At 54.5% G+C, this 18,127-nt stretch overlaps 1 protein-coding gene across 1 annotated transcript in view; it reads left to right on the top strand.

Annotated features, from left to right (window-relative positions):
* Nucleotides 1–18,127, top strand: part of GPR156 (G protein-coupled receptor 156) — a 57,586-nt gene that overhangs the window by 32,538 nt on the left and 6,921 nt on the right. Inside the window, exon 7 of the mRNA XM_088455899.1 lies at nucleotides 16,627–16,863. Within this exon, the coding sequence (XP_088312025.1) occupies nucleotides 16,627–16,863 (237 nt within the window). The remainder of the gene's footprint in view (nucleotides 1–16,626; nucleotides 16,864–18,127) is intronic.

The following is an 18,127-nucleotide window of genomic DNA, read 5'->3' as shown; positions in this document are numbered from 1 at the left end:
GCTCTATCTGACCCTATTCCTAAATCAGGACCTATGAAGGGAGCAGAGGATGAAGGTTTATTGCATAAATGAAACATTAACCCAGCATATTAGGATTTATAGAACTCTGGGCCTGATTCAGACCCGGTCGCAAGCGCTGATCGCTCGCAACCAGGTCGATATTTGCCCACTGGGCATGCGCACGAAGGAGCCGGGCTCCGTCGTGTGCATGCGCGAGACCCGGCTAGCGACGGATGCTCCGTCGCTCTGAGTCTCGCGCCAAAGGGGGCGAGCTGTTGATGGTGATTGACAGCTCGCCCCGTTTGGTGGCTGGCCAAACGGGGGTGTTCCTGAAGGAAAGCCTGCCGATTGTGGGCGACCCCACTGACATCACCAGTGATGTCAGTGGGAGAGCTTCCGGCTCTATTAGAGCCAGAAGCTCTCTGGGGCTTGCGGCCACGAGACACTGCCACAAGGGTCTCGTCGCAAGCCTGATGGTCACGATGGTCTTGACCATCGCGACCATCATCCTGGCCGCTCGCTATAGCTGTGGGTGGTCACCCACAGCTATGCGACCTGCCAGGAGGCTGCACAACAAAAAAAATGCCCAGATTCAGAGTGAGCGTCCGTCTCGGAGTCAGGGCCTCTGTCCAAAACCGCATTTTCATGGTGCAGAACCAATTAGTCCTGGTTCCCTGTATGTGTCAGCCTGGCAGCTCTTTCTGGCCTTATGAATGCTAAAGCCAGAACAAATATGTTGCTATCACTTTATAACCCCCAGCTTTCTCATATCCGTACACAGTGTAAGCACAGCCCAGCATAGGGACGCCCACTGCTGCCTCCTCATATCCATACAGTGTAAGCACAGCCCAGCATAGGGACAGGCACTGCTGCCTCCTCATATCCGTACAGAGTAAGCACAGCCCAGCATAGGAACGCCCACTGCTGCCTTCTCATACCCGTACAGTGTAAGCACAGCCCAGCATAGGGACGCCCACTGCTGCCTCCTCATATCCGTACAGTGTAAGCACAGCCAAGCATAGGGACGCCCACTGCTGCCTTCTCATATCCATACAGTGTAAGCACAGCCCAGCATAGGGACGCCCACTGCTGCCTTCTCATATCCGTACAGTGTAAGCACAGCCCAGCATAGGGACGCCCACTGCTGCCTTCTCATATCCGTACAGTGTAAGCACAGCCCAGCATAGGGACGCCCACTGCTGCCTCCTCATATCCATACAGTGTAAGCACAGCCCAGCATAGGGACGCCCACTGCTGCCTCCTCATATCCATACAGAGTAAGCACAGCCCAGCATAGGAACGCCCACTGCTGCCTTCTCATACCCGTACAGTGTAATCACAGCCCAGCATAGGGACGCCCACTGCTGCCTCCTCATATCCACACAGTGTAAGCACAGCCCAGCATAGGGACGCCCACTGCTGCCTCCTCATATCCACACAGTGTAAGCACAGCCCAGCATAGGGACGCCCCCTGCTGCCTCCTCATATCCACACAGTGTAAGCACAGCCCAGCATAGGGACGCCCACTGCTGCCTCCTCATATCCACACAGTGTAAGCACAGCCCAGCATAGGGACGCCCACTGCTGCCTTCTCATATCCATACAGTGTAAGCACAGCCCAGCATAGGGATGCCCACTGCTGCCTTCTCATATCCGTACAGTGTAAGCACAGCCCAGCATAGGGATGCCCACTGCTGCCTTCTCATATCCGTACAGTGTAAGCACAGCCCAGCATAGGGACGACAACTGCTGCCTCCTCATATCTGTACAGTGTAAGCACAGCCCAGCATAGGGACGCCCACTGCTGCCTCCTCATATCCGTACACTGTAACCACAGCCCAGCATAGGGACGCCCACTGCTGCCTTCTCATATCTGTACAGTGTAAGCACAGACCAGCATAGGGACGTCCACTGCTGCCTTCTCATACCCGTACAGTGTAAGCACAGCCCAGCATAGGGGCGCTGCCTGCTGCCTCCTCATATCCATACAGTGTAAGCACAGCCCAGCATAGGGACACCCACTGCTGCCTTCTCATATCCGTACAGTGTAATCACAGCCCAGCATAGGGACGCCCACTGCTGCCTTCTCATACCCGTACAGTGTAAGCACAGCCCAGCATAGGGACGCCCACTGCTGCCTCCTCATATCCGTACAGTGTAAGCACAGCCCAGCATAGGGACGCCCACTGCTGCCTCCTCATATCAGTACAGTGTAAGCACAGCCCAGCATAGGGACACCCACTGCTGCCTCATATCCGTACACAGTGTAAGCACAGCCCAGCATAGGGACGCCCACTGCTGCCTCCTCATATCAGTACAGTGTAAGCACAGCCCAGCATAGGGATGCCCACTGCTGCCTCATATCCGTACAGTGTAAGCACAGCCCAGCATAGGGACGCCCCCTGCTGCCTCAAATCCGTACAGTGTAAGCACAGCCCAGCATAGGGACGCCCACTGCTGCCTCCTCATATCCGTACAGTGTAAGCACAGCCCAGCATAGGGACGCCCTCTGCTGCCTCATATCCGTACAGTGTAAGCACAGCCCAGCATAGGGACGCCAACTGCTGCCTCCTCATATCCGTACAGGGTAAGCACAGCCCAGCATAGGGACGCCCCCTGCTGCCTCATATCCGTACAGTGTAAGCACAGCCCAGCATTGGGACGCCCACTGCTGCCTCCTCATATCTGTACAGAGTAAGCACAGCCCAGCATAGGGACGCCCACTGCTGCCTCCTCATATCCGTACAGTGTAAGCACAGCCCAGCATAGGGACGCCCCCTGCTGCCTCATATCTGTACAGTGTAAGCACAGCCCAGCATAGGGACACCCACTGCTGCCTTCTCATACCCGTACAGTGTAAGCACAGCCAAGCATAGGGACGCCCACTGCTGCCTCCTCATATCTGTACAGTGTAAGCACAGCCCAGCATAGGGACACCCACTGCTGCTTTCTCATATCCGTACAATGTAAGCACACCCCAGCATAGGGACACCCACTGCTGCTTTCTCATATCCGTACAATGTAAGCACACCCCAGCCTAGGGACGCCCCCTACTGCCTTCTCATATCCGTACAGTGTAAACACAGCCCAGCATAGGGACGCCCACTGCTGCCTTCTCATATCCGTACAGTGTAAACACAGCCCAGCATAGGGACGCCCACTGCTGCCTTCTCATATCCGTACAGTGTAAGCACAGCCCAGCATAGGGACGCCCACTGCTGCCTTCTCATATCTGTACAGTGTAAGCACAGCCCAGCATAGGGACAGCCACTGCTGCCTTCTCATATCCGTACAGTGTAAGCACAGCCCAGCATAGGGACACCCACTGCTGCCTTCTCATATCCGTACAGTGTAAGCACAGCCCAGCATAGGGACACCCACTGCTGCCTTCTCATATCCGTACAGTGTAAGCACAGCCCAGCATAGGGACACCCACTGCTGCCTTCTCATATCCGTACAGTGTAAGCACAGCCCAGCATAGAGACGCCCACTGCTGCCTCCTCATATCTGTACAGTGTAAGCACAGCCCAGTATAGGGACGCCCACTGTTGCCTCCTCATATCCGTACAGTGTAAGCACAGCCAAGCATAGGGACACCCACTGCTGCCTCCTCATATCCGTACAGTGTAAGCACAGCCCAGCATAGGGACGCCCACTGCTGCCTCCTCATATCCGTACAGTGTAAGCACAGCCCAGCATAGGGACGCCCACTGCTGCCTTCTCATATCTGTACAGTGTAATCACAGCCCAGCATAGGGACGCCCACTGCTGCCTTCTCATATCCGTACAGTGTAAGCACAGCCCAGCATAGGGACGCCCACTGCTGCCTTCTCATATCCGTACAGTGTAAGCACAGCCCAGCATAGGGACGCCCACTGCTGCCTCCTCATATCCATAGAGTGTAAGCACAGCCCAGCATAGGGACGCCCACTGCTGCCTCCTCATATCCATGCAGAGTAAGCACAGCCCAGCATAGCAACGCCCACTGCTGCCTTCGCATACCTGTACAGTGTAAGCACAGCACAGCATAGGGACGCCCACTGCTGCCTCCTCATATCCGTACAATGTAAGCACAGTCCAGCATAGGGACACCCACTGCTGCCTTCTCATATCCGTACAGTGTAAGCACAGCCCAGCATAGGGACGCCCACTGCTGCCTCCTCATATCCGTACACTGTAAGCACAGCCCAGCATAGGGACGCCCACTGCTGCCTCCTCATATCCGTACACTGTAAGCACAGCCCAGCATAGGAACGCCCACTGCTGCCTTCGCATACCCGTACAGTGTAAGCACAGCCCAGCATAGGGACACCCACTGCTGCCTTCTCATTTCCGTACAGTGTAAGCACAGTCCAGCATAGGGACGCCCAGTGCTGCCTTCTCATATCCGTACAGTGTAAGCACAGCCCAGCATAGGGACGCCCACTGCTGCCTCCTCATATCCGTACACTGTAAGCACAGCCCAGCATAGGGACGCCCACTGCTGCCTTCTCATATCCGTACAGTGTAAACACAGCCCAGCATAGGGACGCCCACTGCTGCCTTCTCATATCCGTACAGTGTAAGCACAGCCCAGCATAGGGACGCCCACTGCAGCCTCCTCATATCAGTACAGTGTAAGCACAGCCCAGCATAGGGACGCCCCCTGCTGCCTCATATCCGTACAGTGTAAGCACAGCCCAGCATAGGGACGTCCCCTGCTGCCTCATATCTGTACAGTGTAAGCACAGCCCAGCATAGGGACGCCCACTGCTGCCTCCTCATTTCCGTACAGTGTAAGCACAGCCCAGCATAGGGACGCCCCCTGCTGCCTCATATCCGTACAGTGTAAGCACAGCCCAGCATAGGGACGCCCACTGCTGCCTCCTCATATCCGTACAGTGTAAGCACAGCCCAGCATAGGGACGCCCCGTGCTGCCTCATATCCATACAGTGTAAGCACAGCCCAGCATAGGGACGCCCACTGCTGCCTCCTCATATCTGTACAGTGTAAGCACAGCCCAGCATAGGGACGCCCACTGCTGCCTCCTCATATCCGTACACTGTAAGCACAGCCCAGCATAGGGATGCCCACTGCTGCCTTCTCATATCTGTACAGTGTAAGCACAGCCCAGCACAGGGTCGTCCACTGCTGCCTTCTCATACCCGTACAGTGTAAGCACAGCCCAGCATAGGGGCGCCGCCTGCTGCCTCCTAATATCCATACAGTGTAAGCACAGCCCAGCATAGGGATACCCACTGCTGCCTTCTCATATCCGTACAGTGTAATCACAGCCCAGCATAGGGACGCCCACTGCTGCCTTCTCATACCCGTACAGTGTAAGCACAGCCCAGCATAGGGACGCCCACTGCTGCCTCCTCATATCCGTACAGTGTAAGCACAGTCCAGCATAGGGACACCCACTGCTGCCTTCTCATACCCGTACAGTGTAAGCACAGCCAAGCATAGGGACGCCCCCTGCTGCCTCCTCATATCTGTACAGTGTAAGCACAGCCCAGCATAGGGACACCCACTGCTGCTTTCTCATATCCGTACAGTGTAAGCACAGCCCAGCATAGGGACGCCCCCTGCTGCCTCCTCATATCCGTACAGTGTAAGCACAGCCCAGCATAGGGATGCTCACTGCTGCCTTCTCATATCCGTACAGTGTAATCACAGCCCAGCATAGGGATGACCCCTGCTGCCTTCTCATATCTGTACAGTGGAAGCACAGCCCAGCATAGGGACGCCCACTGCTGCCTTCTCATATCCGTACAGTGTAAGCACAGCCCAGCATAGGGACGCCCACTGCTGCCTTCTCATATCCGTACAGTGTAAGCACAGCCCAGCATAGGGACGCCCACTGCTGCCTCATCATATCTGTACAGTGTAAGCACAGCCCAGCATAGGGACGCCCACTGCTGCCTCCTCAAATCAGTACAGTGTAAGCACAGCCCAGCATAGGGACACCCACTGCTGCTTTCTCATATCCGTACAGTGTAAGCACAGCCCAGCATAGGGACGCCCACTGCTGCCTCCTCATATCAGTACAGTGTAAGCACAGCCCAGCATAGGGACGCCCCCTGCTGCCTCATATCCGTACAGTGTAAGCACAGCCCAGCATAGGGACGCCCACTGCAGCCTCCTCATATCCGTACAGTGTAAGCACAGCCCAGCATAGGGACGCCCACTGCTGCCTTCTCATATCCGTACAGTGTAAGCACAGCCCAGCATAGGGACGCCCACTGCTGCCTTCTCATATCCGTACAGTGTAAGCACAGCCCAGCATAGGGACGCCCACTGCTGCCTCCTCATATCAGTACAGTGTAAGCACAGCCCAGCATAGGGACGCCCCCTGCTGCCTCATATCCGTACAGTGTAAGCACAGCCCAGCATAGGGACGCCCACTGCAGCCTCCTCATATCCGTACAGTGTAAGCACAGCCCAGCATAGGGACGCCCACTGCTGCCTTCTCATATCCGTACAGTGTAAGCACAGCCCAGCATAGGGACGCCCACTGCTGCCTTCTCATATCCGTACAGTGTAAGCACAGCCCAGCATAGGGACGCCCACTGCTGCCTCCTCATATCATTACATTGTAAGCACAGCCCAGCATAGGGACGCCCCCTGCTGCCTCATATCCGTACAGTGTAAGCACAGCCCAGCATAGGGACGCCCTCTTCAGCCTCCTCATATCCGTACAGTGTAAGCACAGCCCAGCATAGGGACGCCCCCTGCTGCCTCATATCCGTACAGTGTAAGCACAGCCCAGCATAGGGACGCCCACTGCTGCCTCCTCATATCCGTACAGTGTAAGCACAGCCCAGCATAGGGACGCCCCCTGCTGCCTCATATCCGTACAGTGTAAGCACAGCCCAGCATAGGGACGCCCACTGCTGCCTCCTCATATCCGTACAGTGTAAGCACAGCCCAGCATAGGGACGCCCCCTGCTGCCTCATATCCGTACAGTGTAAGCACATCCCAGCATAGGGACGCCCACTGCTGCCTCCTCATATCTGTACAGTGTAAGCACAGCCCAGCATAGGGACGCCCACTGCTGCCTCCTCATATCCGTACAGTGTAAGCACAGCCCAGCATAGGGACGCCCCCTGTTGCCTCATATCCGTACAGTGTAAGCACAGCCCAGCATAGGGACACCCACTGCTGCCTTCTCATACCCGTACAGTGTAAGCACAGCCAAGCTTAGGGACGCCCCCTGCTGCCTCCTCATATCTGTACAGTGTAAGCGCAGCCCAGCATAGGGACACCCACTGCTGCTTTCTCATATCCGTACAATGTAAGCACACCCCAGCCTAGGGACGCCCCCTGCTGCCTTCTCATATCTGTACAGTGTAAGCACAGCCCAGCATAGGGACGCCCACTGCTGCCTTCTCATATCCGTACAGTGCAAACACAGCCCAGCATAGGGATGCCCACTGCTGCCTTCTCATATCCGTACAGTGTAAGCACAGCCCAGCATAGGGACGCCTACTGCTGCCTCCTCATATCTGTACAGTGTAAGCACAGCCCAACATAGGGACGCCCACTGCTGCCTCCTCATATCCATACAGTGTAAGCACAGCCCAGCATAGGGACGCCCACTGCTGCCTTCTCATATCCGTACAGTGTAAGCACAGCCCAGCATAGGGACGCCCACTGCTGCCTTCTCATATCCGTACAGTGTAAGCACAGCCCAGCATAGGGACGCCCACTGCTGCCTCCTCATATCAGTACAGTGTAAGCACAGCCCAGCATAGGGACGCCCCCTGCTGCCTCATATCCGTACAGTGTAAGCACAGCCCAGCATAGGGACGCCCACTGCAGCCTCCTCATAACCGTACAGTGTAAGCACAGCCCAGCATAGGGACGCCCCCTCCTGCCTCATATCCGTACAGTGTAAGCACAGCCCTGCATAGGGACGCCCACTGCTGCCTCCTCATATCCGTACAGTGTAAGCACAGCCCAGCATAGGGACGCCCCCTGCTGCCTCATATCCGTACAGTGTAAGCACAGCCCAGCATAGGGACGCCCACTGCTGCCTCCTCATATCTGTACAGTGTAAGCACAGCCCAGCATAGGGACGCCCACTGCTGCCTCCTCATATCCGTACAGTGTAAGCACAGCCCAGCATAGGGACGCCCACTGCTGCCTCCTCATATCTGTACAGTGTAAGCACCGCCCAGCATAGGGACGCCCACTGCTGCCTCCTCATATCCGTACAGTGTAAGCACAGCCCAGCATAGGGACGCCCCCTGCTGCCTCATATCCGTACAGTGTAAGCACAGCCCAGCATAGGGACACCCACTGCTGCCTTCTCATACCCGTACAGTGTAAGCACAGCCAAGCCTAGGGACGCCCCCTGCTGCCTCCTCATATCTGTACAGTGTAAGCGCAGCCCAGCATAGGGACACCCACTGCTGCTTTCTCATATCCGTACAATGTAAGCACACCCCAGCCTAGGGACGCCCCCTACTGCCTTCTCATATCCGTACAGTGTAAACACAGCCCAGCATAGGGACGCCCACTGCTGCCTTCTCATATCCGTACAGTGTAAACACAGCCCAGCATAGGGACGTCCACTGCTGCCTTCTCATATCCGTACAGTGTAAGCACAGCCCAGCATAGGGACGCCCACTGCTGCCTTCTCATATCTGTACAGTGTAAGCACAGCCCAGCATAGGGACAGCCACTGCTGCCTTCTCATATCCGTACAGTGTAAGCACAGCCCAGCATAGGGACACCCACTGCTGCCTTCTCATATCCGTACAGTGTAAGCACAGCCCAGCTTAGGGACGCCCACTGCTGCCTTCTCATATCCGTACAGTGTAAGCACAGCCCAGCATAGAGACGCCCACTGCTGCCTCCTCATATCTGTACAGTGTAAGCACAGCCCAGTATAGGGACGCCCACTGTTGCCTCCTCATATCCGTACAGTGTAAGCACAGCCAAGCATAGGGACACCCACTGCTGCCTCCTCATATCCGTACAGTGTAAGCACAGCCCAGCATAGGGACGCCCACTGCTGCCTCCTCATATCCGTACAGTGTAAGCACAGCCCAGCATAGGGACGCCCACTGCTGCCTTCTCATATCTGTACAGTGTAATCACAGCCCAGCATAGGGACGCCCACTGCTGCCTCCTCATATCCGTACAGTGTAAGCACAGCCCAGCATAGGGACGCCCGCTGCTGCCTCCTCATATCCGTACAGTGTAAGCACAGCCCAGAATAGGGACGCCCACTGCTGCCTTCTCATATCCGTACAGTGTAAGCACAGCCCAGCATAGGGACGCCCACTGCTGCCTTCTCATATCCGTACAGTGTAAGCACAGCCCAGCATAGGGACGCCCACTGCTGCCTTCTCATATCCGTACAGTGTAAGCACAGCCCAGCATAGGGACGCCCACTGCTGCCTCCTCATATCCATAGAGTGTAAGCACAGCCCAGCATAGGGACGCCCACTGCTGCCTCCTCATATCCATACAGAGTAAGCACAGCCCAGCATAGCAACGCCCACTGCTGCCTTCGCATACCTGTACAGTGTAAGCACAGCACAGCATAGGGACGCCCACTGCTGCCTTCTCATATTCGTACAGTGTAAGCACAGCCCAGCATAGGGACGCCCACTGCTGCCTCCTCATATCCGTACACTGTAAGCACAGCCCAGCATAGGGACGCCCACTGCTGCCTCCTCATATCCGTACACTGTAAGCACAGCCCAGCATAGGAACGCCCACTGCTGCCTTCGCATACCGTACAGTGTAAGCACAGCCCAGCATAGGGACGCCCACTGCTGCCTCCTCATATCCGTACAGTGTAAGCACAGTCCAGCATAGGGACACCCACTGCTGCCTTCTCATTTCCGTACAGTGTAAGCACAGTCCAGCATAGGGACGCCCAGTGCTGCCTTCTCATATCCGTACAGTGTAAGCACAGCCCAGCATAGGGACGCCCACTGCTGCCTCCTCATATCCGTACACTGTAAGCACAGCCCAGCATAGGGACGCCCACTGCTGCCTTCTCATATCCGTACAGTGTAAACACAGCCCAGCATAGGGACGCCCACTGCTGCCTTCTCATATCCGTACAGTGTAAGCACAGCTCAGCATAGGGACGCCCACTGCTGCCTTCTCATATCAGTACAGTGTAAGCACAGCCCAGCATAGGGACGCCCCCTGCTGCCTCATATCTGTACAGTGTAAGCACAGCCCAGCATAGGGACGCCCACTGCTGCCTTCTCATATCCGTACAGTGTAAGCACAGCCCAGCATAGGGACGCCCACTGCAGCCTCCTCATATCAGTACAGTGTAAGCACAGCCCAGCATAGGGACGCCCCCTGCTGCCTCATATCCGTACAGTGTAAGCACAGCCCAGCATAGGGACGTCCCCTGCTGCCTCATATCCGTACAGTGTAAGCACAGCCCAGCATAGGGATGCCCACTGCTGCCTCCTCATATCTGTACAGTGTAAGCACAGCCCAGCATAGGGACGCCCACTGCTGCCTCCTCATATCCGTACAGTGTAAGCACAGCCCAGCATAGGGACGCCCCCTGCTGCCTCATATCCGTACAGTGTAAGCACAGCCCAGCATAGGGACGCCCACTGCTGCCTCCTCATATCCGTACAGTGTAAGCACAGCCCAGCATAGGGACGCCCCGTGCTGCCTCATATCCGTACAGTGTAAGCACAGCCCAGCATAGGGACGCCCACTGCTGCCTCCTCATATCTGTACAGTGTAAGCACAGCCCAGCATAGGGACGCCCACTGCTGCCTCCTCATATCCGTACACTGTAAGAACAGCCCAGCATAGGGATGCCCACTGCTGCCTTCTCATATCTGTACAGTGTAAGCACAGCCCAGCACAGGGTCGTCCACTGCTGCCTTCTCATACCCGTACAGTGTAAGCACAGCCCAGCATAGGGGCGCCGCCTGCTGCCTCCTAATATCCGTACAGTGTAAGCACAGCCCAGCATAGGGATACCCACTGCTGCCTTCTCATATCCGTACAGTGTAATCACAGACCAGCATAGGGACGCCCACTGCTGCCTTCTCATACCCGTACAGTGTAAGCACAGCCCAGCATAGGGACGCCCACTGCTGCCTCCTCATATCCGTACAGTGTAAGCACAGTCCAGCATAGGGACACCCACTGCTGCCTTCTCATACCCGTACAGTGTAAGCACAGCCAAGCATAGGGACGCCCCCTGCTGCCTCCTCATATCTGTACAGTGTAAGCACAGCCCAGCATAGGGACACCCACTGCTGCTTTCTCATATCCGTACAGTGTAAGCACAGCCCAGCATAGGGACGCCCCCTGCTGCCTCCTCATATCCGTACAGTGTAAGCACAGCCCAGCATAGGGACGCTCACTGCTGCCTTCTCATATCCGTACAGTGTAATCACAGCCCAGCATAGGGATGACCCCTGCTGCCTTCTCATATCTGTACAGTGGAAGCACAGCCCAGCATAGGGACGCCCACTGCTGCCTTCTCATATCCGTACAGTGTAAGCACAGCCCAGCATAGGGACGCCCACTGCTGCCTTCTCATATCCGTACAGTGTAAGCACAGCCCAGCATAGGGACGCCCACTGCTGCCTCATCATATCTGTACAGTGTAAGCACAGCCCAGCATAGGGACGCCCACTGCTGCCTCCTCAAATCAGTACAGTGTAAGCACAGCCCAGCATAGGGACACCCACTGCTGCTTTCTCATATCCGTACAGTGTAAGCACAGCCCAGCATAGGGACGCCCACTGCTGCCTCCTCATATCAGTACAGTGTAAGCACAGCCCAGCATAGGGACGCCCCCTGCTGCCTCATATCCGTACAGTGTAAGCACAGCCCAGCATAGGGACGCCCACTGCAGCCTCCTCATATCCGTACAGTGTAAGCACAGCCCAGCATAGGGACGCCCACTGCTGCCTTCTCATATCCGTACAGTGTAAGCACAGCCCAGCATAGGGACGCCCACTGCTGCCTTCTCATATCCGTACAGTGTAAGCACAGCCCAGCATAGGGACGCCCACTGCTGCCTCCTCATATCAGTACAGTGTAAGCACAGCCCAGCATAGGGACGCCCCCTGCTGCCTCATATCCGTACAGTGTAAGCACAGCCCAGCATAGGGACGCCCACTGCAGCCTCCTCATATCCGTACAGTGTAAGCACAGCCCAGCATAGGGACGCCCACTGCTGCCTTCTCATATCCGTACAGTGTAAGCACAGCCCAGCATAGGGACGCCCACTGCTGCCTTCTCATATCCGTACAGTGTAAGCACAGCCCAGCATAGGGACGCCCACTGCTGCCTCCTCATATCATTACATTGTAAGCACAGCCCAGCATAGGGACGCCCCCTGCTGCATCATATCCGTACAGTGTAAGCACAGCCCAGCATAGGGACGCCCTCTGCAGCCTCCTCATATCCGTACAGTGTAAGCACAGCCCAGCATAGGGACGCCCCCTGCTGCCTCATATCCGTACAGTGTAAGCACCGCCCAGCATAGGGATTCCCACTGCTGCCTCCTCATATCCGTACAGTGTAAGCACAGCCCAGCATAGGGACGCCCCCTGCTGCCTCATATCCGTACAGTGTAAGCACAGCCCAGCATAGGGACGCCCACTGCTGCCTCCTCATATCCGTACAGTGTAAGCACAGCCCAGCATAGGGACGCCCCGTGCTGCCTCATATCCGTACAGTGTAAGCACATCCCAGCATAGGGACGCCCACTGCTGCCTCCTCATATCTGTACAGTGTAAGCACAGCCCAGCATAGGGACGCCCACTGCTGCCTCCTCATATCCGTACAGTGTAAGCACAGCCCAGCATAGGGACGCCCCCTGTTGCCTCATATCCGTACAGTGTAAGCACAGCCCAGCATAGGGACACCCACTGCTGCCTTCTTATACCCGTACAGTGTAAGCACAGCCAAGCTTAGGGACGCCCCCTGCTGCCTCCTCATATCTGTACAGTGTAAGCGCAGCCCAGCATAGGGACACCCACTGCTGCTTTCTCATATCCGTACAATGTAAGCACACCCCAGCCTAGGGACGCCCCCTGCTGCCTTCTCATATCTGTACAGTGTAAGCACAGCCCAGCATAGGGACGCCCACTGCTGCCTTCTCATATCCGTACAGTGCAAACACAGCCCAGCATAGGGATGCCCACTGCTGCCTTCTCATATCCGTACAGTGTAAGCACAGCCCAGCATAGGGACGCCTACTGCTGCCTCCTCATATCTGTACAGTGTAAGCACAGCCCAACATAGGGACGCCCACTGCTGCCTCCTCATATCCATACAGTGTAAGCACAGCCCAGCATAGGGACGCCCACTGCTGCCTTCTCATATCCGTACAGTGTAAGCACAGCCCAGCATAGGGACGCCCACTGCTCCCTTCTCATATCCGTACAGTGTAAGCACAGCCCAGCATAGGGACGCCCACTGCTGCCTCCTCATATCCGTACAGTGTAAGCACAGCCCAGCATAGGGACGCCCCCTGCTGCCTCATATCCGTACAGTGTAAGCACAGCCCAGCATAGGGACACCTACTGCTGCCTCCTCATATCTGTACAGTGTAAGCACAGCCCAACATAGGGACGCCCACTGCTGCCTCCTCATATCCGTACAGTGTAAGCACAGCCCAGCATAGGGACGCCCACTGCTGCCTTCTCATATCCGTACAGTGTAAGCACAGCCCAGCATAGGGACGCCCCCTGCTGCCTCATATCCGTACAGTGTAAGCACAGCCCAGCATAGGGACACCCACTGCTGCCTTCTCATACCCGTACAGTGTAAGCACAGCCAAGCCTAGGGACGCCCCCTGCTGCCTCCTCATATCTGTACAGTGTAAGCGCAGCCCAGCATAGGGACACCCACTGCTGCTTTCTCATATCCGTACAATGTAAGCACACCCCAGCCTAGGGACGCCCCCTGCTGCCTTCTCATATCTGTACAGTGTAAGCACAGCCCAGCATAGGGACGCCCACTGCTGCCTTCTCATATCCGTACAGTGCAAACACAGCCCAGCATAGGGACGCCCACTGCTGCCTTCTCATATCCGTACAGTGTAAGCACAGCCCAGCATAGGGACGCCTACTGCTGCCTCCTCATATCTGTACAGTGTAAGCACAGCCCAACATAGGGACGCCCACTGCTGCCTCCTCATATCCGTACAGTGTAAGCACAGCCCAGCATAGGGACGCCCACTGCTGCCTTCTCATATCCGTACAGTGTAAGCACATCCCAGCATAGGGACGCCCACTGCTGCCTTCTCATATCCGTACAGTGTAAGCACAGCCCAGCATAGGGACGCCCACTGCTGCCTCCTCATATCAGTACAGTGTAAGCACAGCCCAGCATAGGGACGCCCACTGCTGCCTCCTCATATCTGTACAGTGTAAGCACAGCCCAGCATAGGGACGCCCACTGCTGCCTCCTCATATCCGTACAGTGTAAGCACAGCCCAGCATAGGGACGCCCACTGCTGCCTTCTCATATCCGTACAGTGTAAGCACAGCCCAGCATAGGGACGCCCACTGCTGCCTTCTCATATCCGTACAGTGTAAGCACAGCCCAGCATAGGGACGCCCCCTGCTGCCTTCTCATATCCATACAGTGTAAGCACAGCCCAGCATAGGGACACCCACTGCTGCCTTCTCATATACATTCGACGATGTGCGTCAACACCGACGTACATCGGGCAGCCAGTCAAGTCTGACCAGCCGCAAACATTGCAGCGCTCATGACACGCAGAGAGCTCATGCTGTGTAAATTGCAATAGCTTATTTAAGCACGCCAATTAGTCTTTAAACGGTTAGACAACCCCCCCGTTACCTACCCCAAACGCAGACTACTTGTCACACACTTTGTGATTATGCCTGCGCAGAGGATCCATACGCAGAGAAATCGCTGCACGTTCGCAATGGCAAACAATTGCTTCATCTGCGTAAAAATTGGCTTTGTATACATCTGTGAATCAGGCCCTATAGGCGCCTACACACTTGGCGATATTTTACCCGATCTGACCGATTCAGACGCATCGGAACTACAGATCGTGTAAAATATGGCTAAATCGTGAGTCCCCACTCACGATCATGATCTGCGTCCCCGCAGGTCGCACATCGCATCTTCAGATCTGCCGTGCTGTAGGGCAGATCTGACAATCTCAAGTCACGATGCACTGGATAGTTTAGGAGGCACGATGCACTGGATAGTTTAGGAGGCATGAGGCACTGGATAGTTTAGGAGGCACGAGGCACTGGATAGTTTAGGAGGCACGAGGCACTGGTTAGTTTAGGAGGCATTGGTTAGTTTAGGAGGCACGAGGCACTGGATAGTTTATTAGGCACAAGGCACTGTATAGTTTAGGAGGCACGATGCACTGGATAGCTTTTTCAGACCAAATCGTGCCAACTGCCGGGGAGAGTTCAGGGGGAAATCGTACACATCGTGGGATTGTGAGCACATCGCTATGTGTGTAGGCACCTTAAGACCAGAAAGAGAGGAAACAAGCAAAGGGCCGATACCAGTAAGACCCCCACCAACAGAATTGGCCCAGTCTGAACATGTACCTATATCTGCCCTTTAGCCTTCATTCAGTCCTCCCCCCATACTTAGTGGTCTCCTCTCTGCTGCACTAGGCTGACAGCATTCAATGTCCCACATGACAACGGCTGATTAACGCTTTCCAGGTACTGCAGTAAATCAGACAGGCCCTCCCTGAGGAGCACCTTACCTACTCCTATGTAAACAAAATAGGTCACCCCTTCTGCACCAGGCGGACCCCTGTGACTTCACTGGTACCAGACGCAGATCTGAACAGAGTTGCTGGGACCTGACTTTTACCATCGTCCTCCGTTTTTAAACGTTTTTTTCTGAAAAAGGCCATTTATTATATATGGGATTGGGAAAAAGTTACAAGGGACTATAGGCAGCAATAACCTCCCATAGACATACTGCTGTATGACCGGAGAGGATTTACAGGACCCACCTGGGCGCCTGGGGCACATTGGTAGCAGGAGACAGATGGCGCTTAAAGAGGATTTGCCAACATCAGATGTTACTCTCACACCTTTATCCGCTCCTTGAACTATCCAAATGCTCCCTTTACGTAGCCTCATCACTCGGGATCTCTCGGCAGTACAAAGATGGCTGAAGTCCCAGTCGGTATGGTACTTTCCCAAACTGATAAATGAACCGTCGCATTAGCTCACCCCTCGGGAACGATTCCGGAGGGATAGTGAGTGTTTTGAAACAGCAAAAATAGGCTGTTTTTGCCGCTTACATTGTTGCCTCTTTTAAAAATATGGACACATTGTCCGGAATCTCACCGGTGTTCAGATGTCACAGGCTGTTACATAAGGGCCATGGTGGCAGAGGAAGGATTGTGCTATAAATGAGCACGCGGAGCAGAGAGGCATTCCAAAGCCTCTCTGCTCCCCACATTGTTTATGTTACGGTGGATGTCTTGGTAAACTATAAATTATTGATAGAAGACTGGAGGGAATAAAGATAAGCAAAATAGAGCCAAGCTATAGGTTTCCACAGTTAACTTGAGTTAAATGTTTTTAAAGAAAAAAAGCAATTACTTATTGGACAATTAGGTCATAACCACAACAAAAATGCCTTGATCTCGTTTCTCTCTCTTTAGGGCGTCCTCCTGGTGTACAGCAGTTACTTGGCCGGCCTGACCAGGAATATCAGCACCCCGCCCGTGAACCAGTCACTGGCCATCATGGTCGGCAGCAGCCTTGTGATGGTGTGCACTGCGGCTGTCTTCTTAATTACGCGATTCCTCCACACCTGGCCCGGCCTGGTCTACGGCATGACGTCTGGAAGCATCCTCCTCTGCACCACCACTATTAATGGCCTCATCTTCATTCCACAGGTAACAATCCTCAGCCAAACCAGTAACCTTATATTTTACGTACTTGGCGGACATTTAAACTCATTCCTGACGTCGTCTTAACCTCCGCCTGAAACCGAACACCAGCGAAACTAAAAGGAACAATGCCGGGTTTATCCAGAAACTGTCCATTTCTGTCAAGCAAGTGTTATGACATGAAAGAAGAATCTTTAGTTTCATAAATCACAAAGTATTGTCACACCCTTAATCCATGCGCAGGCCCTGGTAATCAGGTGGCTCCCGACAGTAGCTTCACGCTGAGCCCTGTAACGCAGTCCCACGTGACATTACAATGGACGTCTCCGATCCTTTTATTGCCACTCTGAGTATTAATGCTTCATAAAATCAATAACAAATCCTACTTCCAGGTAGGATGATATGAAATTTGTTTAATCCAGTTATTTGAAGAGAATCCGAAAATTTGGGAAAAATTATCCAGTCGTGATTTTTTTTTTTCTTTAACTACTTGTAAATCTTTTTTTATAAGAAAAATTCACCTTCTCTTTTCTGTAAAACGATCTCTTCCCCAAATCGAAGTGTGCAAGTTCTTATGTGAACTAAATATAGTAACATACACAGCACATATGCAGGGCTTCTTCAGTTTACAACCAATCACCAAAAAGGACATTTTGGGCACATTACAGACCAGAAGGCTTACCCTAGGGTCAGGCATGGATCTTTTATATTCATATCCCTTAATGTCTCAGCCCAGTACATTGCTACAATAACCCCGGGGGTGATTGTGGGCAATAGGGAGGCATGTGGAGTCTTCTTGAAGCGTGCTGTTGACCCCTGCGGAGAGCATAATGAGGGGGGCGTCTGGGCACCACTCCTCTCCCGTGACATTACTCAGTAACAGGACATGTGGGAGAGCTGAGCAGCTGCTCACTACAAAGAGGAGAGTGGCTTCTGGCTCTCCAGCAGTCATCTCCACTACAGCTCTCGCACAAGTGGCGGTTTACACAGTCACTACCTCAGCTCAGACACCACATGGGAAGAATCTGAAAAAGATTTTTACCTGTCATGCCTTTAAGTGGTGGAAGCCTCCATCGCATAGACTTGTCACCTAAGGTTAAAATATTTGACGCATTGGCTTGTACCCTGGAGTAGTGGAAGCAGCTATCATGTAGGCTTGTCCCATAGAGTGGTGGAAGCATCAGTCGCGTAGGCTTGTCCCCTAGAGTGGTGGAAGCATCAGTCGCGTAGGCTTGTCCCATAGAGTAGTGGAAGCATCAGTCGCGTAGGC

This window comes from Taudactylus pleione, unplaced genomic scaffold (assembly GCF_031769625.1).
Source record: "Taudactylus pleione unplaced genomic scaffold, aTauple2 ptg000677l, whole genome shotgun sequence".
In the NCBI taxonomy this organism is placed as follows: domain Eukaryota; kingdom Metazoa; phylum Chordata; class Amphibia; order Anura; family Myobatrachidae; genus Taudactylus; species Taudactylus pleione.
This window is presented reverse-complemented; position numbering and strand designations above follow the sequence as displayed.